Source organism: Neodiprion pinetum, chromosome 6, assembly GCF_021155775.2.
Source record: "Neodiprion pinetum isolate iyNeoPine1 chromosome 6, iyNeoPine1.2, whole genome shotgun sequence".
In the NCBI taxonomy this organism is placed as follows: domain Eukaryota; kingdom Metazoa; phylum Arthropoda; class Insecta; order Hymenoptera; family Diprionidae; genus Neodiprion; species Neodiprion pinetum.
In genome coordinates, this window is record NC_060237.1 from 7,497,693 (window position 1) to 7,525,390 (window position 27,698).

General features: G+C 40.7%; 3 protein-coding genes and 1 long non-coding RNA gene across 6 annotated transcripts; 1 reads left to right on the forward strand and 3 right to left on the reverse strand.

Moving 5' to 3' along the window:
• Positions 1 to 937: 937 nt before the first annotated feature.
• LOC124221805 (proton channel OtopLc) lies at positions 938 to 24,505 on the forward strand. Its single transcript, XM_046632126.2, has 8 exons — positions 938 to 2,567; positions 12,035 to 12,257; positions 15,243 to 15,357; positions 20,627 to 20,849; positions 20,919 to 21,296; positions 21,754 to 21,916; positions 22,024 to 22,893; positions 22,983 to 24,505. The coding sequence occupies exons 1-7, from the start codon at positions 1,541 to 1,543 to the stop codon at positions 22,856 to 22,858; spliced, it is 2,964 nt and encodes a 987-aa protein (XP_046488082.1). The 5' UTR covers positions 938 to 1,540; the 3' UTR covers positions 22,859 to 22,893; positions 22,983 to 24,505.
• On the reverse strand, positions 15,567 to 17,650 carry LOC124221814 (UPAR/Ly6 domain-containing protein crok-like). The gene is made up of 3 exons (XM_046632146.2): positions 17,451 to 17,650; positions 16,635 to 16,820; positions 15,567 to 16,345 (listed from the first exon to the last, which is right to left on the reverse strand). Exons 1-3 carry the CDS (start codon positions 17,506 to 17,508, stop codon positions 16,134 to 16,136), a joined length of 456 nt encoding a protein of 151 aa, XP_046488102.1. The 5' UTR covers positions 17,509 to 17,650; the 3' UTR covers positions 15,567 to 16,133.
• On the reverse strand, positions 18,158 to 19,035 carry LOC124221817 (uncharacterized). Of its 2 annotated transcripts, none has more exons than XR_006883871.2 (3): positions 18,896 to 19,035; positions 18,521 to 18,724; positions 18,158 to 18,444 (listed from the first exon to the last, which is right to left on the reverse strand). It is a non-coding gene; the product is annotated as an uncharacterized lncRNA (long non-coding RNA). The 2 variants fall into 2 exon arrangements; XR_006883870.2 differs by having other exon boundaries at positions 18,796 to 19,035.
• ArgRS (arginine--tRNA ligase-like protein) lies at positions 24,495 to 27,467 on the reverse strand. 2 transcript variants are annotated; one of them, XM_046632133.1, is made up of 8 exons: positions 27,306 to 27,467; positions 27,064 to 27,201; positions 26,725 to 26,953; positions 26,204 to 26,628; positions 25,936 to 26,077; positions 25,572 to 25,834; positions 25,275 to 25,467; positions 24,495 to 25,167 (listed from the first exon to the last, which is right to left on the reverse strand). In XM_046632133.1, exons 1-8 carry the CDS (start codon positions 27,351 to 27,353, stop codon positions 24,593 to 24,595), a joined length of 2,013 nt encoding a protein of 670 aa, XP_046488089.1. In that variant the 5' UTR covers positions 27,354 to 27,467; the 3' UTR covers positions 24,495 to 24,592. The 2 variants fall into 2 exon arrangements, with proteins under 2 accessions (XP_046488089.1, XP_046488090.1); XM_046632134.1 differs by lacking the exon at positions 27,064 to 27,201.
• Between the last annotated feature and the right edge of the window lie 231 nt (positions 27,468 to 27,698).

A 27,698-nucleotide genomic window follows, 5' to 3' on the forward strand; every position in this document is an offset into this window, starting at 1 on the left:
CATCGATCGATTTACAAGAGAAAGGCTACACGCGTACGAAAAACTTTTGGACATGGCGTTAACTCTCGTGACACCAACAAGTCTAACTATTTATCCACTTATCATGGTATAACGTTTGGAGATATTTGTTGGGTAAATATCCGTTGAATTCACCGTGAAATACGTGACGGAAAAATACCACGTCTCTTCGCAAAAATATGTCAATCAATTTTGATTGGTTTGCGACGGTTGAAGTAAGCTGGTTCTTTGAGTGCTTTCTTAGTGCTCAAGGCAGCACTTTGCTGAAAATGTAATATCCCCAAGAATCTCGGTTATAGCTCAGCCAGCTTGCTCTTGCTAATCAAATTTGACTCGAGACTCTCCTCGAGTAGGTACATATATCTCGATATGCAAATTGAGTATTCAAGCGTGTCCAATGACCCATGACAAGGTATGGAATGTCACGTTAAATGGTCATAACTCTCCGCCGCCTAGAGGAACCAAACATGGTTGTTCGTGGGATACAACATCATCATCGTAAAAACAATTACGACAAATTTACTCTTCCCAGATTCAGCTGATGCAGGATTATAGCCGGCTTGCAATCTGCCACTGTGAGAGATAAGATCATCTGCAGAGGTTCGTACTGCAGATGTTTGAGGGAAACGCGATTCCCACATGCGACCGCAGGGGCGGGGGGGGGGGGGGGGGGGGGGGGGGGGGGGAGCTTGAAAAACGCATTGAATAATAATTGATGGGAAGGCGGAAGGCTTGGCGTTGAAGGAATGTGAAACTCTGTATCTTTGTCAAGCTAGTCACGGGTGAGCTAGATCCATCCCATCGACCTGTGCCCACCTCCAACCGCTGAACGCACTCTTGCAGGATATACAACAAAACCGTTTGTGCGCAAAAGGTTTTTCGACGTCATTTACCATTTGTGGATCATCGAGTTTGGTTCGGGAAGACGACGGTTAAAGTGTGTAGCGTGCGGCTGATCGTTTCGCGGGTAACTGGATCCTGATATTATTCACCAGTCGTTTGAACATTCGATCGGAAGGAAAGGAAAAAACAAGTGTAATAATCTGGGAATGTCGAACGTGAATCGGGTTCTTGGCTGCTAGGAAAAAAAATGGAAAACGTTGTTTACTCTGACTGCGGTACCGTTTCGCGATCACATTAACTTACATATTACGACTGCCTCTTCTGACTTGGTTCGCCGGTTTTTTGGCCGTTCTTCGAACCGCCGGCAATCCCGGTTGTCACATTATATCCGCGATTTTAGCCACGTAGGTACTTGACGAATTTTATCGCGGCTCTGCCGCTGGTTCTTCTGGTTCTCATCGTCAGCGTGGCGTAGATTGTAGTGGTGGTAAGCCAAAAGAAGCGCCACTCCAAACCCCACGTGACGTCCAGGCAGAGGAATTCGGCGATAACGCGACACTGATACGTGAAAAAATCCGGCGTGTCCGGACCTCGACATGTTCGGATTGACCAAGGCGTGACTTCCGGCCGCCTGACATCGTAAACCAAATACCCGTTGTGCCTCTGACCGGGAATTAATATGGTGGCTGAACTGTCCGGCATTTCTGCCGCGATCACGGAGCAGAAAAGTGCGGGTACCAGCAACGGCAGAAGGCCAAGACCCCGGTGGATACAGACGGCGACCCGCGAGCCAGTCTACAGCGTTTTGGACAGCAACACGGACTCCGCTACACCGGCAACATCGCCGCCGTCAACGCTCAACGAAAATGCGGTCCAGGTTGTGATCAGCGCGGTGAACGGAGCGGTTAAAAGTAGGAAGTTTTCCGACGCCACGAGTGTTCACCAGAAAGAATCTCCCTACGTTTGGCTTCCCAACGAGACAGCGGAGATAGTCGAACCCCTTGAAGAGGAGGAGGAAGCCATCTACAGCGTCGTCAGGAAACCGCCGAAGATACGACAGCAGGAGGAGGACTCCGAGGTCCTGAACCGACAGCAGGAGCTAAATCGGTGGCTTCAGACGGCCTCTCGGCAGACGGGACCAAATCCCGAAATGTACTCGACGGACGGTGAACCCAAGTTCGATTACGACTGGCAGAGGGATGCCGGGACACGAGCTAATCCTCCGGTGGCTGGAATTCCGAGGGGTATCGTGGGCCTCGTTGGGCCCTATAGGGTTTATCCCGATCCCAACGAACGCAGGGAGTACATCCTCAGGGAGGAGGAACTCGTCGAGGACGTCGTTGACTCGGTGAGCGAAATCGCGGCTAAGGAAGACGCGAAGTCGATCAAAAACGAGCCCCATCAAAGGGCCAAGTGGAGGATAAGGGACGACGACGAGGAGACCCTTGTTCCCGATCTTCCTGATCCGGACGCCTGGAAGGACTCCGAGGATCTCGCCGATGAGGCCAAAAATAACGACGGACATTTGCGAGATGTTGGATGGAAGGAGAGGGAATCTTCGCCGCCCGTTTCTCCCGGCAGGGAGAACTGGAAACTTCGAGAAAGTGATCCCGCAGCCAATAAGATATCCATGATATTGCCGGGGAACCAAGAACGGGCTGTTGACGTTCCCGATGGCGCCTCCACTGTTTCTGCACCCGTCAAAGGTCAGCTTGGTCAATTATATAACGTCATCTTACCTTTCGGGTAATTACATTTCGACAATCTCAGAGTGAACATTTTTCTAATACTGGTTTCGTACTTTGCAAGAAGATTAAACTTTGTTTTCCAATTTTTGCCTCTGACAGTATAGGTATATTGATAATCTCAAAATACCTATTCAATAAGTAAAAACAGAAACGGAGGTTCTTCAAAACTCAACACACGTTACGTGATTATGAGAACGTCGTCTTAAATCGACTGATCTTGGACGAGAGGCTTCCCGTTCTACAGAAATCTGTCGTATAGTATAGGAGTCCTAAAAAGATATCCTACAGGACTTTTTCTACAAAAGTTTTATCCTACAGAGTACTTTTAACCTATACAGAACGAAAATTCAACAGAATGTGATCCTAAACAGTTCACTTCTACAAAGAGCGAAGCCTTACTTATTCTAGCTCTAGAGGTGATACAGTCACCTTCTGCGTTCTTATCAGGGAACTGTGTGTTGCGGTTTGGCATATGGCCTAACTTATAATTATAATCTTTAAGGTGCCACGAATCACTTGAATGCGGTTCCAGACGCGTAGTTCTCAACTTATTTACATCATTTTTCTGCAGGAACGAACTCTGTAGGATTCCCATTCTTTCCCTAGGGTCGCACTTTGTAGAATAAACTTCTGTAGAACCAGTTCGTACCCTGTTCAATTTGTCAATTTCTCTGTTTATCGGAGTATCAAGTACGAGGCGATAATATAAATTATAACGACAAAATCAAAGATTGAATATAAATCGGTCTAGAAATATGTACCATCACGACTTGATTTGTTGCGTGTATCTGATTAACGGAGCAACGGACGAGACCAGCTTCCGAAAACTATTAAGTATATCGACAACGGTTGATTAACTGGATCTAGACACGGTACGAGCACGAACGATATTACAGCTACTGTTTAACCGCCGCGGTGCGTGTTGATTAACAGCGATTAATTAGCTGCTATGAAAATTCTCGGCGTATCTATTATAGCGCATTCTTTAAGGTCAGACGTGCGTGTCAGTCTCTTCGTTGGGATTTTGAGTATAAATCACACGTAAGTACGTTCATGGTTTTCGCTCTGTGGGAACGATCTTGACAAGAGCTGAATGCTTCAACGATACTTTATACCAATGGTACATGTACTCGTATACTAGAGAAAGTAGATTTCCGCGTTGAAGGTGTTCATTTATATCCCCCAGGTGTACTTTTTTTTTCGCTTCCCACTGCTGTCCGCTGATCGTTTAACAAGCTAGATGACACAACGACTAGGTAAGTCATACTCGTATTCGTATTTGCATCAAACTAACTAGTACGCAACGCAGAACGGAAGCAAAATTCAATTATACGAGAAGCAATAATTATCGCAATACTCCAGGACCGAAACTGTTTAAGAGAAGAAAGTATTTTGGCAATGGTCGGCAGGTATGTAGGCCGTCTTCCGATCGGACACGGATAGCTAGCATAGTCTGGCTCATCCACAATGAACGCGGCAATGTTCGTACAAAGATAGTATCTGCAGCAGGCGTGAACAATAATTAAAGTAAACCGTGAACTCTCCTTTTTCGCTCCACAGGCGCCGGTATTTACCTGCTGCATTCGGTACGTTATGAAATGACCGAGAAATTTAGCGGAAGTATTTTACTCGCCTAATTACCATCCTGACTTTTCTACGCAAACGTTTCGCGTACGTCCCATTTCATGCTACGTTTCAAAGCATACGTTTTTCCCATCGAGCAGAACGTATTCCCGGTAGCTCGTGCTTGATTTGATTGGTTTGATTGGTTTTTTGGTGTATTTTTTATTTCACTTCTGTTTCATCCTTCATTCAACGACGCCAAATTCTTTCAAAGTACAGCGCGTACCGTATTGTATATACAGGTGTGTATGTAACTGGTAGCCATTTCCTCGCTGCGCTGTTCTGTATGCGAAGTAGTCTTCCTCGGCCGTTCGTTTCAGGCATTAGCCGACTTGAACTCGAATATCGTCCGAGTCTGGAGAGCGCATGAAGTAGGTACGTACCTATGAACGGGTCTAGGTTACACGGCTAGACATTCCTATCACTGTAAGCAGCGAGCGGTTTTCGACTATTACGTTTTACTCACTTTTTATGTGCCTGCATCTCGTTCCTTACTTCCCAATCCTTACTGCCATCCCCCTCATTGGCCGACTTTGCACAGATCTGGTGCATCTGACGCGTTGTATGCTGTCACCGTTACTACAAACGCGGAAATGTTTCCACGTGTAGCGATAATCGGGACTCGTGATGGTCACTTTGGAAAAATCCACTGTCATGTTATTTCGCACAACGAAAATTTATCCGGATTTCTGGGAGAAGATTTACTGCAGCCTCCGCAAGTGCGGAATAGCAAACTTCATGTTTTTTATTTTATCTTTTTTTTATAATATTCAGTGATGAAAAGTGACTACTCATACGTTTGTCATCGCGAAGACTGATGTGAAAGTAAAAAATCGATGTTGTGATTTTTTTCTCAGATTATTTCCTAATACTTCGCCTTACAAGCGCTTGATGTATATTTATACAACGCAAAATTATGCTTGAAGAACTATTAAGACTATAAGGATGGCTCGACAAAGATTAATCGATTTTTCTACTCGAAAAGTAGCTGAGCCGGTTGTAGAAGGTAATTGAATGCATAATTAAGACTGCGGTATAATACCCACTGTAGTCAAATATTATATTGAATCTCAGTTTTAATATTAACGAGCATCCGGCGCGCTAGCAGGCGTGTAATTAAAGTTGTGCTTACACCCATTTATGCAGCAGTTCCACTGTATAAACTTTCGTTAGTTGCGGTCTTCCCGTGTTTTCGTTCAGCCGAGTGCCCCGCATCGTGCACTCGAATGGTGCGTTATACTTTAAACAAATAACAATAGTCACGATAAATTCGTGAAACGCGTTATAGAAAATATAGATACTCCGTAACCATAGAGTGAAATGTTATTCACTCGGCGTTAAAATTGAAGAGTTATGGAGAAGAATAATTTGAAACTTGACGCGATTCCGACTGATCGATGATCGGTGAAACTGGATCCGCGATATCGATCTCGTTAAAAATCATCGCGACTCAATTTTCGCATCGTCACTATAATTAATTGAATAGCCCCGAACTTCTGTGATGTGTTGAAGAATTCCGCGTTGATCGAAACCCGGATTCTCTGTGAATTTATTTGACACGAGCCTATAAAACGCGTCCGATCGAATGTCCACCGATGCCAACGAACGATCATCGGCATTAGAATATAGATCTTGAGCTGCCTTCGCGTGCGACGAAGCCGTGTAATTGGCGGAGACATTGATACGCAGATGGTGTGGTGGTGAGCCATCTTGAGAATTGTAAGGCCTGAATTCTGGGCCGCTAGTAAAGAAGCTGAAAAATGGAATTGAGGCTAAGCGGCGATCCACCACCACCACCACCATCGCCACCACCGTAAAACTCGGTGGTCGTCTTTCCTGTTGCGATGATCATCGTGGCCAGATGATCAGAGTAACTCCGCGGCAACTCGACGCTCGCGGCACGGCACGGCATTCCGTTTCGAAGCATTGTTAATCGCGGATATCTTCATCTCGGCTAGATTAAAAACCCGCGTTTCCGTGTGCCGTGGATATACATCTCAAAGCGGGATCAACGATAATCCTCCTCTTTGGTTGGGATGAAGAGCATCCACTCCACGCGTAATTAGACGATCCGTTCATTGTCGCTTGACCCCCTTCTGAATTTCGTGTTTACACACTCCTTGTGCATGGCACAGGCTCTAGCTGTGTTTTTCTTTCTTCAACCATACGTATACAAACTTCCTAAGCCGGTATTAACGAGACAAGCGAGAGAGGGAGATCGTTCCGTTTCGAGAACATGGATCTACGTACACAGTAGTCGTTTTCTACGTGGCGTTACAGAACCACCGTAGTGGTTTCTTTCTCGCTTAAGCAGTACCCCCGGTAGTGAATTTCTGTGAGCCTTAGTACCAGTTCCGCCAAGGCTCTTTGCACAGCGTCGATATCTTCGAAACGTGTTAGTTTTCTCTTATCCATACGCTGCTTCAACGTACCAGTGTGTATCTCATTGTCAGTCATCCATCATATTCTATACTCGTGTGTATGTTATACATATTTACATATTTGCTCAAGAGTCCCGTGCACTCCGCGCGGATACACACTGTGCTTACAACAACTGACAGCAGCCGTTAGATTTTTATCAAAATAAAAGAAATTGTCGGCTCGTATACACTATGATTCGAGAGGCACTTGGAGCTTTCCCGTTGGCCCGTAGAAATTGAGAAACGAATTCCTTCTCTTTTAACTTATTTGGTGGATTGTGTATAAGAGAAAAAAAAGTATACCGCGAGAGAAACACGGTGCGATATACAATTTATAATAATATAATAATTGAACGTGAGGTTGAAAAGCCGAGATACACATAGAGGGAAAATCACCGCCATCGAACGCCTCGAGCCTCGCTAAGGTGCGCAGATTTTATCGCCGCATCACTGCGAACTGTAGATTTACCACGGCGAGACGCCAAGCCACTGCTTATGGATTTACCGTCGACAGTCTCTACGAACCAGGTAAAATTTTCTCAAATAAACGAAGGCATGAGCATATCGCATGTGTGGTCCGTGAGGTGTATTACACTGTAACCGGTTTTTTTCATTTTCACCAACTTTACGCGAGTATAACGTACGTACCTCTTATCCTCTTTTCTGTCGAACAACCGCAAATTACGCGCATAAGGAATGAACGATGCTCGATATTTGCTCTCCGATATTCGGGAATGATTATCCGTCATCAGCTCACCTTTTAACGCGGAACTTACGAAGCTCAATTTTTTGCGCTTGGTACTCGCGACATCGCGATGAAAACGTGATCGAACTGCAGGCTGGATCGGTAATCCTGGTGAAATTAATTTCAGTTTGGTATACCGGGCGTAATGCATAATGGATTTTTAACGCTTTTTCCCTCTCGATTGGATCTGGACGTGACACTTTTTGCCGCCGACGATGCTTGAAGGAACGAACTGCTCGCATTGCAGCGATCGGAGGATAGTATGCGTTACGGGATGCCGATGGAACGATCATCGACACCGCTGATGTGGTTCGGTACAAAGATGGTATGGGTACCTACAGAGGCTCCGGTTCGTTTCGATCGCCGCAAGATAACGGCGCTATACGGTGCCATGTGGGTTTATTGCTCGTTCGTGATTGGCCTGCTAAAGATTCGATTTACCAAGTTGCACGCGGTTATACTCGCTTCCCTAATTGTATCGCTGACCGTCTCGCATCTGCCGATATTTTGCAACAATTCATGTTAAATTGGCACGTTGAACAGGTAGACGTGTTCTGTTTCTTTTTTTGATTTTCATAAATGTTTTTTCATCGTGTGTCAAGTTTAAAAAAGAATAATTGAACGGTAGTTGTTATGCCGGACTTTAGGGCGCATTTTAGAGAAAATTTAGTCGTCTGGAAAAGTTCGATTTAAAGACATTTCAAGATGGGTAACTGTTGGAATTGGTGCAGTCGTTGTCTAAATTTTATACCTATCGATGTCTGATTTTCTTGGTGACATTTGTGAATAGTTTGAAATCTGCACACAAGTTTCAATAGAATTTGAATATGCTAATTCTATATAGGAAAGTTGATACTCTAATCGATTCTGTGCATACGTGAACTTATTGTTCCCTAAAATTCTTCTATCCGTACAGTAGCGCGAAAAAAATTCGCTACGGAAATTAGAACGACTAAAGGATAGTTTCTCTCTTATTTTCTATATGAATTTTTAACTCTTCATTATTCTATAGTAGAGGTAGGTAATTAATCATTGGTGAAAATCCAGGCTCAAAGCGCCTTCCGTGGAATGCAATAGGAAATTGTTCCTATTGCATTTCTTGAAGCCAATCAGCGATACATACCTTACGTAACGACTAATTAGACGCAGCCAATTTCTACCAAATCAGTTTCAATTCTTCGACGAAATAATCTCACTTCCATCAAGTACCTAACAATAAGTATCTATGGCTTTTTTACCTGAAAGCAAATTAAGCCTTTCGTTCGTGCATCGTGACTGTCGCATTTTTACTCCTTGCGGCGTGGTCGTTATTCATTCTCCGACGACTCGACATTCGCATATAATTTAGCTGTCGCTTGGTCGAGATGCTCACGTGGCGTACCTTCTTCACTTATTACATATTATAAGACAAACGTATTTACCCGATTTGCAATTCGACTCCAGACCTGCTTACCGCATCTTCTTCTATATAAGTAATAAACCGAAGCTTTTGCTAATTGTAACGTTTCTAATTTCACGGTTTGATTACCACCAACATCATCAACCTCCTGCAGTCTCAATGTTTTTACATCGCAAACGTTACTTTCGTTGGCCTATGTTACAAACTCGGTTTTCGGCACATACGGTGGACGTACGAATGTCTGCTTCACATCCTTACGATGAGAATGAGTGTATCTGTCTGTGTATATCCTACCTGAAGTTTCCACTGAAAACTGAGCTACGGGAGTTGGTGTTAAAAGATCGTACATTCTTTACTTGCGAGTCGATAGTGTCTACTTTTTTCGCTACGCGTTTTTCCCCCCCATCGTCAGGTGAAAAAACATTTTATGTCGATGCAAATTACCCTGCCCATAACTTTATCGCTTTTCACTTTGCAAGGGATCAGTTTTAAAGCGGCGTTGATCTTACCAGGAAATCGTTAACCGTATAATTTATGAATTTGAAAGTCCGTTCACACTTCCTTGTATACCTCTGGTATATTTCGCGCGACGATCCGAACGGAAGAATAAACCAACCGACCGAGTAATTTTTATATCGCCTGCACGATCAACCGGTTACTGCAGTTTGTCACGATTTTGACACCCGCGGTAAGCCGCAACATCAGCTGTAGTGATTTGTGGGATGCCGCCGATGCTCCAACCCGACACTTGATTAACATTCTGAGAGCCGTCGAGGCGGTCGCTTCTGAAGGAGCTTGTGCCAAACGTAATACACGAGATAATATTTGATCTGAGCAAATGATTCGACGGTCAAGTTTTTTTCTCTACATACTACACTGGCGGTTATAGTTCAAAAGATCGACAGATATAATATTTGTTTCAGTCTCTACATACAAAGCTGCATATATGTGTATAGATCTATAGATGTAAAATTGTCGTATGCAAATATTCTATGCAGCGTGAATAACAAAATTCTTTATGCAAAATCATACCGTGAACGAACGTACGTTTGATCATATTGGAAAGTTAAAGATTCACTTCCTCCTTTCTCGGGTAGCATCATTATTGTATCTATGTTTATAAGTTATCGTGTAAAACGAAGCAATGAGTTTATTCTCTAAACACCTTTTCTCACGAGACTGCGGCTTAATCCAAATGCTGTAATCCGCATATCATTATTAAATATTTAGAACCTGGAGAGTTTACAATATTACACATATTTCTGATAGCTTGTGTGTTATTTTTGATATCAAACGCGACCGATATTGTTCATCTTCGACCGGGGAACTATAGAAAATTTAGTACACCATTGCATCTTTAATGTAGGATGATTGCTAACTCGCATTTTGTTTCGTGTGATAAAATTTTGCATTTTTTTATTAAAATTGCCTGTCATTTCAAAAATCCGTATCATTTTTTCTCTCATTGCTGTGCGAGTTTCAAATTTTTTTCGATTCCATGAACGTAACGCGGTTATTTGACGGAATAGAAAAGGTGGAATCGCGCGTAAAGGACGAATGATGAACAAGAATTTGCTCGCGGTATTTTTGTCGACTCATTCGGCTCCAAATATCGGACCGACGTAGCTGAGCGTTTCGTGTATCTAGTTGACCGTTAGAATTCGTTGAAACAAATTGTGGTAGCCTGCGCGAGCGGAAGAAGAAGCGTAATTTCTAAGCGCCCATCATGCCTACGAGCCAACAGACGAGAACGAAAAAAATTTTCTGAACTCGCACGGGAACTTTAAACGTGAGGTGCACGGCACTGACATACTTCAATTTCATCTCCGCACGAGTCAACTTGTGGCGATGTGAGAATATTTGAAGATGAAACAGTTTTTATTCGTATTTTCAAAATTTTTAGCTGCAGGTACTTACAGCCATTTTTAATTCTCCTCTTTATATCTTGCTTCAGCTTATTAGCTGAAAGAAAAACGCTCATATTTGTTAACTAATTTGCCAAATTGAAATTTAAACAGAATGCAGTATTGCAGATACTTTTGCTCTTGGTCAGGTAGTTGAGTCGTGTCGGGGAAAAGTATAGGAAAAAATGGGAAGTAGAGGGATAAGATGAATTATTAGTACACGGCATCTCGTGCAGAATCTTTTGAAATTATCGAGTTTGGGAAAGAAGAGAAGTGAAATTGAATAAATAATAAATTTACTATTTGTTTTCTCGTGATGATGATGATGATTTTCTAAGATGTATTTTCACAGTGTACATTATATCCTGAAAGGCCATTGTTCTGGTAAAATGAAATGTGAGTAATTTGACAAATTCAAAAACAGATTATTACGGGCTGCCGGAAGAATACGTGTCACATTTTTATGGATTATATCAAAGCTTATTATTAATCAATTGGAATGCGCATAAATTGTAAATTTTTGTCAAATTTTATAGGACTGTATATGTCTTTAATTGCTTCATTCAACCGACAATATCGACGAAAATATATTGGCGACAATTCCGTTCTTTGCCACTCGTCACATAGAACTGAGCTCATGATTATGAATGGCCATCAATCCGTATCTGTGTGACTATCAAGGAACACAGTCGCGCCGTTTTACGACATTTTTACAATCAGTTTTCGTCGAACCTAGTACTCGTATTTTAATTTTGTTAAAAATGGAAGAAAACAATTTGGAATTTCACGAGACAAGCGCGCGCCGTTCGAAAAGATGTTGAATAAATACATCGGCAATGAGATTGATTAAGCGGTGTAAAATTTCCAGGCTGAAAGGGAACCAGCTCAGGTCGATGAAATATCGTCTCTTCGGCGAAATTTCGTGTTTCTTTCAGACGACACAAATCAATTAGCATCAACCCGCTACAGTGAATCAAGACGTCTTGTCTTTCATCGCATACAGACGTATTTGCTAATTTGACGATACATTCGAAATGGAGAAATTAAATTGCTTTTTCTTAACCGTGCCGTTGTCGTCCCAAATTACAATGTTGTTTTTATAAAACACACGTCGGGGCGACCCGCAAACCGCAAACTTGATTTTAATTTTAAATAGCGATTTGCAATCGTATTTCAATAATACCGGATCAGCAAAACGTATTTAATTTCACCCGTGTAAATTAACAAGGCCTAAAAAACGTTACAACCAATAACTACGCTCGTGGAAAAAATTAAATGGTGTAAAAAAGGGAAAACTAATTTACCTACCGATAAATCTATGCTTTTTGTTTCAGCGAACAATGAACACCAGGACAAGGATAGCCTGAACGAGGCGGTGAGCAACACGGGGGGCGCCGTGGAGGGGCATCCGAGTGGCAATCCTTCGGGAGGCGGCGGAAAGCGCGATCCTCTTTCGCAATCCGCCGCTTCCGCCTCGCCGCCCCCCAGGTCCTTGGTATCGCGAATTTTGGCGGGAGCTCGATCGCCCCACGACCTCCTGGACCACGCCGAACCCTTGTGAGTACCATCGACGATGTCTGTGACACAATTACTGGTTCGTTTCTCGCTCCTCTTTTTCACCCTGCACCGTTTGTAATTGAAGAGAGTCGATTATTTTACTTCAGGGTACCTACGAAAAAAAAAAAAAAAAAAACCAAAAACTCCTTACCATGTATTTGACGTGTATTATTCAAAATTTTACTATGACTCGTTCGAGGAAGCCGGGAGTTTATCCTAGGTAGCGATTTTTCAAAAGGTAATAAACAAAAAAAAAATGCGTTTTACACCATGTTGAATACCTTGAAGATCGTAGGACTTGAAATATTCTACGACGTCTGGATTTTATGGAAACCAAATCAGTTGCAAAACTCTACCATGTAAAGTTCCGTTCGTTGTATAATATAAGGAAATGATAATCTGATCGATCAGAAAAACAAATAGCGAGTAGAAAACGTCGATGCGAGACCTCTAAGAAAAAATCCCACAACGTTTTCACTCCAGGAGGTACAATATTATCTTATTAACTATGGTTTCATAAAGTGGCCGATAGAAAAAGAAAATCGATTTTTTTTTTTATCATGAGCCACCCTAATATCCTTGTATAGGTGTACGTACACTTATATCCATATATGAATTGCACCGCGAGAAAATTTTCATTGCGTTAGACGCACGCACGTATTTCTTGTTATAATACCTGCGGGATCGAGATGTTGTTATTTGTGATCGGACACGCCGCGTATAATATCGCGTGCGCAGCAATGGAAGTGAAACTCGCTTTGAGCATCATCTTTTTAGCATACATACATATACGTGTATGCTGCATGCAGCTATATTCCAGATTCAGGAGCATTGACCAGCGGCAATGATCACTGTTTATGTCGTTACGGACACTTCGTTTCTTATTGCTGCGCTTCGATGCGGTTATGATGCATCATGTACACGTATTCATCGTTTCGTGTAAGGTACAGGGGTTTAACTGCAGTGCGATGAGGCCAGGCCCCTCATTGCTGACGGTTTTATTCATTTTTTCACCTGCGACTGAATCGACCGATCGTTTATTGATATTAATAAACATTATGTACAGAGGCACTTCCTATATGGAGCATTGCAAAAAAACGAGCATTGTTTATGCAATGTGAGTTATGCCCGGTGCCTTCGTATTTTGACGACTACAGTGTGAGATGGTGTGAAAAAAAATGTACTCGAATCGAGTAAACACCTGTTTGAATATTTCTGCAAGGTATTAATATCTATCTATAGTATGAGTCAATATTCTCTCTTGGCAAATTATATATATATATAATCACTTTAATTATTGTCATTCAGTGAATATCAATTATCTGAGACTTTTTACACGATTGTTGAATTATAACAAGTTTCTCGTGTCATCATTTTATTATTTTCTTTTTTTGTAAATCTCGGAATAGGAAACGGTGACTTTTGCATTTTATATATTTTTTGTTTGCAATATCAATATCAACCGTGAATGTATTTTACAGGAAAATTTCACTTGTGATTAGGATTTACAACGTCTTGCGGCCGACGACAAACTGTAGTGCGACCGACGCAAAGTGCAAAACCCGTTAAATATCGTCGAAAAAAGCGCACGTAACATCCTCAGAAACTAGTTATACTTGTTTTCTTTTTTTTTTTCTTTTTTTTTCTTATACCACAAAGATCAACACCGTGGTTTTCTACCTCCACTTGGCTGTATTTGAAAAACTAACGAAGTTTCGAATAATATTATGTAATATATAGGGGGCATTCCACGCCGGATCGCCCAGAGTCCAACCCTCGACCTCTTGGATTTCCAACTCTAAAAAGTACTTAAATTTATTTTTCAGGCTTTTGGAGTAAAGCTTTAGTTATGATTGTCGAAAACCAACATATCTTTGAACGTAATTTGAAGATGTGGAAAATGTCTCAAAAATACTGAGTTATCTATAAAAATGTTTGAGCAGCAATCCACAAAAGAGTGAAAATTGCTTCTTGCACTTTGTTTCTTTAAAAAGTTCAAAAGAGAGTATTAGCAAATGCCGACGGTTGATATTCTGGGTCTAAGCTTAAAAATTTCTATATCCGACCCAAGATTTTTCATAGTTAAACGAAAACAAATTTACCCTAAAAAATTTTAAACAAATACCCGTGCTTTTTATAGTCGGAACAACCGTATAAAAAATCGCGTACCAAATCTGGGAGGTCGGGTATCAGAACCTGAACTAATTAGCGTGGAATGCCCCATACCTACTCTCTTCTTTCTGGACCCTCAAACTTGCTGTACACGTCAATTTTTTTATTCTGTTTCGCTGTATATTGCGCAGTACTTTTTGCAAACCGTACGGCAGGCAAACGGTTTGAGAAAAAAATCAAACTTGCACGAAGAACTGCGAGGTCAGCAGTTTGCGGTTTAAACAATCGGTCTGAAAAGCATACGATTATACGCATCGAGAATGCTCACATCTATGCTTACGTATAACAGCACACCTCACACTAGATAACGCGTATTCACAAATTAGAAATAGGTATAAAAATAGATATATACACACATATCCATATTTTCTGTATTTTATATACCAGCTTATTCACTTAGCTGATATAGGTTTCACATCTCGCTGTTGCAGCTTTGTGTAAGAAAATTCTACGGGGTAATATGCTTCACGATTTATTTTCCTAGAAACCATGCATATTACAGAGTACACATGCATACATATTTACTTGTTTATTATTATTGTACGTACAGTTCTGTCTTCTCCCGCAAGTTTGGAAATAAATTACGAGGGAATAAATTGTACTCTAAGGAATATTTCGGCGTATATTTTCATTTTTGTATTTCATACAACTTCAATAGATCGTAATACTGAGATAGAATTGCAATTATTGTCGATATGTTCGCAGTATCAATTGTTTTCAAACGAATCAATAACAAATTGATAAAAAAAATTTTCGTAGGGTAACAAATTTTCGAAAATAACATGAAATAAACAATTCTTATTCACGTTTCAGCTCTCAATTATGGGTTGTTTTATCGAACGTTTATGGAGAGTTGGTCGTGGTGATCATGCTGGCTTTTTGTCTGGCCGAGGTGATGGACACGCCGGTCCCTTTGCATAGCCTGCAGGTGAGTTTTTAAACTTGTTCCACCCATAAAAATCTATTCGAAGCTTTGTTTTACGGTAAAAATTTACGGAAAAAAAATATAAAAGACTGTAAAACACTATGGGTAAGTTTCATGTAAATGTACACAAATATAGTGCGAGGATATTTTCTGTATTTGGAACGTTTATTTATAAAACTATGATTTAGGTATAAAGAATGATACGATAGGAATTGAGCTTATTTATTTATTTTTCTTTTAAAAGACTGTGTATATATGTGTGTGTATATATATATATACATGTATAAAATTTTCATGTCTCTTCTTTTTGTTACCATATGTTCGTGGACGGAATACGTTACAATAATGGTCAAATATAATATGTGTAAATGGAAAGTAAGAAATATATTATTTGTAAAATTAAATTAAAGGCATATACCATGAAGGTAAATATAGATGTATAAATTTCATTTTTCATGTGATCTAAGATCATAAATTAGATAAATAGACATTTAATGCCGATAAAAGAATAGCTATGCTCAGGTCCTTTTAATATAAACAGTTAAAATTTTATACTTACGTATCTATGCAATATAAAAACTTGAGAAATGAAAAACAAAAAACTCTTTATGTACTCGTATGATGCCATTGGACGGAATGTGGATAATATCTATCGTTACATACGATGTAATTACACGTAAAAGATACTACCATTAGTAAAAGGTAAAAAGCGCTAAAAGGTACATAATAAGCAAATGGAGTTAAGGATTCAAAGTATATCTCTCAATATACCCTAAATGCTACTTCAAAATGGAAATCAATGCTATTACAGTGACTCCAATGATCGCAGCTGATATTTGTACGTTTGGTGCCGAGTTGCACGAGTCTTCGGAGCAGTAACACTCTTCCCAATAAATTCCATTCTCGTAAACCCCCCAATTGCACACCCCTGTTACACCTGTACTCGAGATCGATGCGCATCGTCGAATCACTTGACGCCATCTTCCATCCCCTGAAAATTAATCGCGAATAAGAATTCGATTCTTTCATTATCAATTTTTGTTTACGTTAAGAATGCATTATCGTTTTCTTGATCTAAAAGTAATCAGGACAAGTGTGATATTACGGTTTTAAACTTTGGGTTCAGATGACTCATTACATAATACCAGATATGCTGGGAACGAAATTAATTCATTCTATGCATTCCAATTTATACGATTATTACAAATTTATTTAAACGATTTTTTTTCTTTTTGCTTTGTGAAACCTTTAAATTTTGAAAAATTTATAATTCGTCTTACATATGAAACCCCTCGGCGACTGCTGTACTAATTTGACACAAAATGAACCGGGCATGTGCGATTCCTCGCTATTGCATTCGATGGCGATGTTTTGTTCTGTGTTAAATGTTTTGTAAGCCCCGCAATTGTCCTCCCCCTTGCCATCTTGGTCAGAACTGCATTGGTAGCATCTAACAGCCTCGGAACCTGAAAATAAAACGGCAATTTTCAAATTTAAAACTTTCAAGTCGGCATTTCCTTCCAAGTTAGTATAAATAAATGTAATCTAATTTGGCAAATTCTTTTCGCCCAAGTAATACGGAGACGCCTTTAGGATAGCAAACTGCGTTACGAAAAAGAAACCCGAGTTGCCTACAGCCAGGCGGAATACACTGCGTCATTCATCTAAAAATTCTTTGTGGATTCGCGAATAGTTTTGAGGAAACGACCAACGAAAGACCCGCCCAATCTACCCAGAATGCAACGGTACATCACGTGAGATAAAATGTCGGCCAGCATAACATACACGCACGTCGACTTTCGAATGGCATACTTTGCGAACCTTTCTAGGTTATGTACGCCAGTTGCATCAAAATAAATGAACATCTCGCTGCTTTCATTTTGGCCCGATATGTTTGTCAGATCGATCTTATCACCCGCGTTCACGTCCCGCGTTACTAACGGAATCTTTTTGTTTTATCGTTGATACGCATAGGCGTAGCGACGTTTTCATTTCTCAAAATCATCGCAATACGTAAACGCCCGTAACAACGTTACTCGTTACCGTTTCACGTCAACTTTACATCCGTTTGATTTATTAATCCGTTTAGCACTCACCCCTCGCTAAAAACAGCACCGTCACCAACGCGGCTATAAACGCGTTAGAACTTGCCATTTTTATTGTTCTCGAAACGCTTTTAAATTGCAAACAAACTTTGTAAACTCGCGCTAAGAACGCATGGTTAACGCCCCGACTGAGGCGCACGCTCGGCCGCAACTCCTGTGTTTCTGCCTGTAGTTTCTCTACGGTTGCGTATTGCCTACAGCATTCGTTCGGTTCCAGAACTCGCCACTCATCTGACGTCATCCTCTGGGCGTCGACGCCGAGCTCCGCGATATTCGATTCTCCCACTCTCCCAGAGTTACCGTACCGTATAACGTAAAACGCACACTAGCTTGCTAACTATGCATATATGCATATTACTTGACGCACCCGTCACACAAATCCATCCTGCCATTCACACGATCTATGCTTTTGAACGTGCGGCGGTACCGTATTTTGAAAATAATCGAAGTTCTAGATGTTTTTCTAGTTGAGGTAAACTTGCTCAGCGTTAAAAATTTCGTGATAACCATCTTACGCAAACGCTATTATATGAATTTCCATCCAAGAAGTTGAAATCATTCTTTATACGAAAATCATTATTGATTATAAGTTGGTAGAAAATACATTTACTCGAGTATTTCAAGAAAATAATTTTTTAATTCATCTATACATATACGTACGATGACGAACAATTTATATTATTGTTTCAAGTTTTAAAACTTGATTACAATTGAGTGTTTGAATCCGTGCAAAAAGACGTACGCTTGTCCTGCAACAATTTATTAGAGGATTCTAATTTTTTATTAGAGGATTAGAGGAGGGAATATAACTTGGTATTCTTTCATGATCGTTTGTCCGTAGTTTCAAACTTTCATCAAACTCTTCCGTGTAGTCTGTACAGTTCAGGTCCTTGACCCTGACAACTATAATAGTCTTATTTGGAAGGGCCCGCTGCAACCTGTAGCTTCACTGATCGCGAACTCGATCGCCGAGGAACGGCATAAACTGCATTCGTAGGTAGAAGAAGAAGAAGTATCATGAAGGGTAATAGGGTCTTGATGCAGAAGATGTTATTACTCACCGTAATAGGCACGGCTGATCCATAACGATAGAATTCCGACGATCATGCGATTGAAATACATATACGCATAAATTCCATCGGATAATAACGTGAAATGACTAAAAGGAATGATTCTTCTATCCTTTGCTGTAAGTCAATTGCGTTTCATGTGAGCTTACGGTATCCGGTGCTCTGGCGTGCATAAAATGCTGTCCGTATATCAAACTAAAATCAAACGTGAATGACTGATAGAATTTATATATAGTATAGTTGGCTGTATACAATGTACAGCTTACATCTCATGTTCCCTATTCTAGAAGTACAAAAGAGTACAAGTGAAATCGCCGACGCTTGCATTGTACAACGTAGTTGGATGCTTTTTATTCTCTCACTCACATCAAAAGTAACAGGAGTATCGCATGTTTGCTGGTGAAGGAAAAGTGAGATCCCCGGTTCCCTGCTACCGTCGGAATCGTCGAAGCGCGTCACACGTGGAGAGTCGCGACGAACTCACAATGATGGCACGAAAAGCTGAGAATAAATTCATTCTCTAAGTGTCGGAAACCAAGTCACGAATATCTTTCATGCATGTGAAGCGTACACACGCACGTGTGCATACCTATAATATAGATTGTCCGATTAATCCTATCGTTCATTTATCTTTTTCATGTACTACGAGGCAATTTATTTAACTGTGAGCACGCATGATTCTAACGTGTTTGACCTTAACCGCTTCAATGTATTTTCAACTACTCCTCTGATTGAGTATCGATTTTAACTGTGCCCGTTTAAAATAACGTGATTAACATTTTTCATTTCATATAATTTATGACAGCGCGGTTAGAAGTCCGTACTCCCAAGTTTTGTTATTAATTTGGGTGATATGCTTATCGTTAACCTCCTGGTGTTAGCGTCGGTATAATACATCTGTGCATTACGTAACATCAGACGAGTGTCAGAAACTTTCGTATCCGTCAAAATCAAAATGAAATTGCTTAGAACGGGATTACTATTTGTTTCTCGCTTGGTTTACCCGTCTCTTTGTCACGAGTTCACGTTTTCATCTATTATCGTTTATTGATTACTCTTCTACGGAACGGTTCAAAGTAGTATCATCAATATTTTTTAAATTGCCAGTTTACGACGTACCCGATCAAAACTCTGTCTTCTTAGTCTTAAGTTCACATATAACTTGGGCATCGTATACGTAAAACGCTTGTACGTAATAAATTCATTTGCAGGATTAACTTGAGCCGAGTCATCAATCAAAACGATTTACACCTCGGCTGTAATACCCTTCAAATTAGATGCAAATATATTTATAACACTAGCGTCACGCCGTTCTACAATTGTACCGTATGTATTCGAATGAGATATCTACTTAGGTCTACTCGCAATATTAGCTTAGGTACCGTATAATTTACTCAATTTGCTTTCTTGATATGTATAGTAGAGTAGCTAGTCGATACTTTGTTGTTCGGAAAATTTCTACGTATAATTAACGATTCATTTGTTTACGACTATGTTGAATGGTGCCAGTTTTACACGTGAGAAAAATGCAAGGACTGACATGAAAGCGATTGCAATTGGTACCCAACTTCCAGCTGGTCACTTACTACGTTATCAGTATACCTATATCTATGTAATGTGCCAAATAAAATGATGAATTAAATTTGCGATTCGAAAATACCTCCGACGACCACTTCCATATCGATTGTCTTAACGTTCGGCATACACTGTATTTGATTATTGGAATGTTCTTGATATCAGGTAGAAATACGCACGTTCTGATCGCAGAACTGTATCACCATTCATTTTCGCTTTCTTTTTCTCTTGCGGTGCATTAAATAATGGATGGATGAGATTAACTTATGGTACTCTATACTGAAAAATGGAATACGAGTCATGGCCGATCCGCGACCTCACCATAGTTTTATGTATCTCAGGCGGCTATAATTCGATATCTTCGTTACAACGAGAACTCTACAGAATATGCAAGCTGCAGTTTTATTAGGCCTTGAGGGTTCTACGAATTTATTACTGTTTTTCCTAAATCTTATTCGGACGAAAATCCAAAGGTTAAATATGAAATGCGGATTAAAATGAAAATTTTTTCTTCTCTTTCAGGGAGTTTTTCTGATGTATCTCTACGTGGGCAGCATCGCGGTGATCATTAGTATTTACCTGTGGGTCCTTATCGACAGCTGCAGTAGTATGGGGAGCGGGGGTGGCGTCGATGACGCAGAATTAGGGGGTGCTTCTTTAACGAGATTTGGTTCGCTAAAGCGAGCCCATATCTCTCGGACGAGAACAGCACCGACTAGTTTCTATATCCGGGTTGGGGCTCTGCGTAAGTTTCGAGCGATTTTCGATCGTTTCACAGCTCTGAACAAAATGATCAATATCCTTTTCATTCCAGTTTTCGGACTCGCAACGCTCGTCTTCAACGGTCTGGAAATGGCGATGCACTCGATGATGCAGGGGGATAAATGCCACAACGAAATCGTCTTCGTACATCCGGTTCTCCACGGCCTCTTCACCTTCCTTCAGATGCACTTTCTCTTCGTCAACTCTCAGGTCTTAGTCGAACGCTTTGGTCTAGTCGCCAGATTCGGATTCACTCATCTTGCAGCTACTAACATCGCTGTTTGGGCAAGGCTCGTCATTTGGGATTCTGCTCAGGAATGGACCTACCTAGTTTATCTTGCCCAGCAGGGACCCGAAGCCGAAACGTCACCCCTAAACCTTCGTGGATTCCCTGGATCAATCACTAGACACGTTCGCGATTTACTGCAGGGTAATCAACTACATTGTAATCGTATTTCGCTCTAGTATTAGATGACCACCCGTCACGTTTTCCAACGTCATTCTGAACCATTGCATTCTCAGTCCCTTATATGTATGCATAGTGTATATTGTTTCATGATAAGATAGATTATTTTGCATAATCATACAAGTGATTTGACTGGTTCAAATGGAATTCCATTAAATTCACTGCTAATTGTGACACTGATCTCTGCTGTTCATTTTCATCGTCACACATTTGCATTATACATGGCCATTATAACGGCTTCCTGGCAGTGTCTGGGAACAACCCAAAGATTATTAATTTGCTGTGATTAATAGCAGAAATCATATTCTATAACAAATGGTACCTACAAGTTGTAAACAGAGTTTATAGGTACGAGGACGCGTATAAACATGGTCTGTAATTGAAGTTATAATAGCGTAAGATTTATTTCAACATCTCGCAGATGAATCAGTGCCAAGCAACAGTATCCTGAACCCCTACCAGCCAATTTCTGACGAACAGATATCCCAGGTCGTAGATCTCCACGATTGTCTGAATACAAACACACTGGGTCGACTCTGGACATCAAGCGTGCCTTTTCTTTACCCGTTCATCGTGCAATTCAGGTATTTATAGAAACTTTCCGCCGCCGGAGCGAACTGGTTGAAAAATCACTAGTAAATAATCATACATGCATGCATGACCATTTTTGTCTTGAATTTTCAAATTTCAGCCTTATTGCTGCAGCCGTAACTTACGTGATGGGTCAGAACGTTGGCCGTAACCGTCTGTCGCACAAGCAGAAGTTCCACGTGAGCAAGGATCTGACCAACGACACGAGGATCGGATGTGACGGTTCCAGCAAGGGCCTATTCCTCGGTATCCTCTGCATGGTCGCCGGCATAGTCGTGATCATAATATTCCTCGTCGTTAAAGACGACAAGAATTTCCCAACGGAGACTCTGGCCTGGCTGACATGTGGCACTCCAATCGGGATATTGGCATTGAGTGGACTCATGACCGCCAGCGGCCTCGTTCAGGTCAGACAAATGTCTGTGGTCACTAGAGCTCCGGCTGCCCTTGACGGACTTCTGTCAACCGTGGCCTTGTTCGGGGTCCAGATCTACTCGGTATTCACGATGGTTGTGGCCGCATGCTCGCTGGCGACGATGGACGAAAAGTCCGAGAACCCGAGGGGCAGATACATCGTCCTGTTGGGGGTCTCGATCCTGCAGCTGGTCCAGTGCTGCGCCCAGAGTACCCTGATCGCTGAGGCGTCAAAGAGATCGTGTATAACTCGTTTTCAGATGATGGCTAAACCTGCGAGGCAGGTGATCACCTTCCTGCTGTTCAGCAATGCAGTTTTGTGGGCTTTTGATACTGTCGTCACTCAGAGCTGGCTGTCACAGGAACTTCAACTTAGGTTCTTCGGGGTTCTTGCGTGGGGTGTTATCTCGAGAATTGGACTACCTCTTCTCGTATTTTACCGATTTCACAGCTGCGTTTTACTGCTCGAAGCCTGGAATAAGTGCTACAGAATACCGAGAGGTGAACATCCCCTCAACTGACAGCATAGGACCACTCACCACGTCCTGCGCACCGGGTTAGTAGTCGCGTTTGAATGTTTGTTCCGATTACTTGGTGGGAGGAGTTCATTTTTTTCAATCGAACTAGATGATTTTTTCTCTTCAGAAAGCATGCTCGCTCGCATCACCCGTACTGTCGAAGAAGAGTGACCCTCGACCTCGAGGGCCGGGATGAAGATTCGGCACCGATTGCATGGTCGAGGGGATGCAAGAGGTCCGAACCTCCAATTGAACCAGGGGTTGTTGAATCTGCGACCTATTTACGCCCGTATATTGATAGCGCAAGCTGGTTATACCTGGATTCGACACCAGTGCTCCACTTAACCTCCCCTGTGATGCATCCTCAGAATTTAGAGTACGCGATGCCTCCACCTCGGAGAAAATCTGCTCATCATCATCACCATCATCACCATCATCACCAGCAGCAGCAGCAACAGCAACAGCAACAGCAACAGCGTTCACATCACCATCACAGAACGCATCGGAGAGTTGTTAGTGATCCGGGCATCAGAGCGTGGAGTAGTGGCCTTCACCGTGAGTGGAAACGCCGACGTGTTTTCAGCTTCAATAATGACGTAACTGGGATCAGGCCGGAAGTGAACAGAGCGATACCTGAGGCCAGTGAAGAGAATCCGTCGCCAGATGAAGGGCCTACATCTACTTTTAGAAAAGTGCCATGGCACCCGAACTTACATATGCTCAAGATCAGACGTACCTGAGTATTTCCAAGTTTAGAGGTGTTTCGTGTTAATCGCGAAAGATTTACTACGGTGTATTCAAGGTGCAGCCATCGCATCGACTATTCCAGATAACTATTATGTATACACGAATAACGTAATATATTACAGTATATAGGATCGAAATATAGATACCATAATTATTAAATGTATAATTAACCGTTAACTTGTGAGAATTGTTTTACCCAATACTCGTCGTCATTAAATAATTTATAAAGATTTGTTTATATGTATAGGTATAAGAGTGATAGATTAATAAAATTGTATGTATCATTGAGATTTTAATTACAACCGCTTTACTTAAACCTATTGTACTGTTAGGAAAAAAAATATCAGGGACCAATTCGTACGTAATTCAACTATTAAGTATGTTGCTAGTATTAGGTATTCTGCTAGCTCTTCTTTTTATTACACAAGGCTGAGTGTACCGAATGCATTCAGGAAGTATACTTGGGTTGCGGGATTCTAACTACTTCTCAAATGAGAACCTCAATTGTCGGAATCAGGTAACCCTTGTATACCTATATTACATACCTCCAAAGCTTTTTTTTTTTTGTGACTCAGCTGTCTAAGAGTTCGAATATCACCGTGATGAAAAATGTATTGAGAATTTGGTAATCTTTACTTTACCAGGCGATATTGAAACTGTTTCGCAATCAATCCATCCATATTTTTATATTCCTTTTTACCGCCAAGTTTACCTTGTATGATCTGATTATGACGATATAGATAAACCTTTGAAATCTTGAAAACGACGGCTATAAAAGTTGCACCACTTAACGATCTCCTTCTATCAGTCTTACTTTAGATTGATGAAGAATTTCTCTCACCAACTTATCAACGCAGTAATGGATTTGTAGTAGTAATACACCAAATAAATATTTAAAATTCAGATATTCAAGTTCTTTATTGTTAGTTGCACATTAGCTCAACTATTGGTTATATTTATAACTCTTGCAAATAACTTAATGTAGTTTCGTTACATTTTTGAAACTGGCTTTAAACCAAGCAAAAGAAAAATTTGTTCCATGATGATGGCAGTCGCTTCTGTTAACAGCAGTCGATCGATGTTGACTTTCACAATTTCACCAAACTGATTTTTTTCAACGCACCAACAGTTGTCATAAAATTCTGTAAACGCAGTCGAAATTTCGTAGCATAATTCGCATAATTGATGAAGGCACAGATCTTTCGTAATCTTCAGCAAAACGTCCGGAAATTTGAGTAAGACTTTCGCTAGCTTCCATTCCTTCTCGTGTGATAATGACACTGAAGTGGTTGCAGCTGCTGCTCGCAGTTGTTCTCGAGTAACATTCGCGTTTCTAGCGATCGATCGTATTCTTGTTAAAGCATAAAGGAGATACACGGCTGTATTTCCCTTGTCTTCCAACATTTTATCAAACGAAAAGACGTATTCGTGATTTCGATTATGTGAAAGATCCGCATACTTGATGCAACCATAGGCTATAGACTCTTGCGCAACGAGCAACTCTTCTTCAGTCAGTACCTTATCACGTTCTTTTTCCTTCAGTTTGTCTAAAGCCCGTTTTAGACCTGTAATTACACAAAACGGTTTTGATACAATAGCTTTAGAATATGCAGATTAATTTACTCAAACAAGTATTACTTGTAAATCCTAGCCAATATAGTTAAGTTATTACCTTCATCTAATAACTCTGTCAGTTTAACAGTATCGCCGGACCTTGTTTTGAATTTTTTCTTATCCTCTCCAAGCACAACGCCAAAACCGACATGATCCATTCTATGTTTGTTAGTCAGGATTTCAGCCCGCCTTGCACACTTTTCGATTATTTGAAAGTGGACGGCTTGACCAGCGTCAGTCACATATATCAACTGGAGGTGTTCAAATATTAAATAGAATAAGTATATCGTACTCGCTACATAGAAAGCATATATACATTAAAATTGCTTGGCACAAATTCAAGAAAATACAATACCCAATCAGCTTTTTCCTCTTCAATGCGTTGCTTTATAGCAGCCATATCTGATGTGTCATAAGTAAATCCTCCATCAGATTTCACTATTGTTAATGGGATACCATTGCCTGGTTCATTACCCCACATAATTTTTCTGCCATCGTCTTCATCGAGATATCCTTGAGCTTCTAACTCCTTGACTATCTTTTCCATTCGGGACTGATAAAAGGATTCACCTCTTTCAATCAGTTTTATATCCAACCGATCATAAACCTGCTGAATTTCTGTCGAGAATAAGACACATGTATTTAATAATAGAATGTTGGGAGAATTTCAAATGTTGACGTAAAAAGAAAATGTATGGGGAAAAATATGAAAAGATAACCTTTTCTCGATACATCACATATCATCTCCCAAGCTTTAGTGACCTCAGGGTGAAATGACTGGAGCTTTACAACGCACTCATACGCTCGTTTTTTAAATTCTGAATCCTTGTCAAATCTTTCTTTCGATTCTTTATAGAATTCCTGATGAGAACAATTCAAAGTAATGTCATAATTATGGCATCAACTCCACAAAATTTCAATTACACTTTTATAATAGTTTGAAATTTAGAATCATGCAATAGAATAAAATTCTTCTAGATAATTTACCTGAAGATCTGAAATTGGTGGGGATACAGTCAAGTAATCGGGGAATCTGTCTTGCAAATGTGCTACAAGCATTCCAAACTGTGTTCCCCAGTCGCCAATGTGATTCAATCTAAGTACATCATGACCCAAGTATTCTAGTAGCCTGCTGATACTGTCGCCAATAATGGTCGATCGCAGATGTCCAACATGCATTTCCTTGGCAATATTTGGGCTTGAAAAATCAACAACAACTCTCTGTCTCTTTGTACAAGGTGGTGGGACATGCCCCGTTGTCACTAAAGTTGCCAGGGTAGAAATGGCAAAATCACGTTTTAAGAAAATGTTTATAAATCCAACTCCTGCAACTTCGAGCTTTTCCACTAGTGGACTTTGCTTTACACTAGAGACTATGTTATTGGCGATGTCCCGTGGAGAAGCCTTGACTCCTGCAAAATGATGTCACAACAGAGTACCGGAGCAATGAATTCCAGATGGTATTAGGTTGAAAGGACAAACTTATATATACGATCCTTTTTAAATACCTTGCGCTCTAAGCAGTTTTGCAAGAGGTAAAGCACTGTTGCATTGATAGTCTCCGAATTTAGGGTCATTACCACCCAAAGCTATAATTACTGGGGGATCCACTAGATCAGGATAAGCGTTGCCAATGGCTTTTTCAAACAGGTTGTACAGGGTTTCAATAATACTCAACATAGCAGTAGGATTCTGGCATGAACTTCCAGATGCAATGGATTTTTCACTTTCGACAGCCTAGAAACAATAAAAACAAAGTAAGTTTGTAACGTACATTTAAATATTCTGATTGGCGAAAATGAAATGTAAAATCGGAAAGAGGTTAAGTTAGGTTAGATTGAACAAACCCGTTTCAGAATGGCAAGACGATGTTTCAACTTGACGTTTTCCGTCTGTAACTTCTCCAATTCCTCATTATCAATATTCGAATTAGAGAAACCTTGTAATAATTTAATCTCTTCTTTTAATTTGACAATTTCCAGTTCCTTAGAAGCAAATCATACAGATCATTATAGAAATATAAAACTACCATCGAAATTCAGTACAATTTGACAATATTTAATTACGACAAGTCGAGGATATCTATTACCGCAGCTGCAGCTCTCTGCTGAAATGGTTCCAAATTCGATCCAGGCATTTCAAATGTTTATAATGCAATAAACAAAACGTGTTCGAACATGTGCCGTGCTTGATACAGGATTGAGTCAATGCACGGACCTAGGTATATTTCCTCCATTATACCAGAGAGCCGCAGAGAGCCTCCGCAGTTCGCATGAAAATGGTTGGAATTAAGGCACTGTTTCAATGAAGCAACGGACAAAATGCAGCTATCTCATTGAGTATTATACGCAGAAAGAAAAGATTATACGTTTACACTTTACCATTGTTGCGTATAATAGTTAGATTTTTGAAGTCGTATCCAACCACAGTCACCCAGATTACTTACACGGGGTTACTCAAATCCCAGCCAAATTGGAACGTT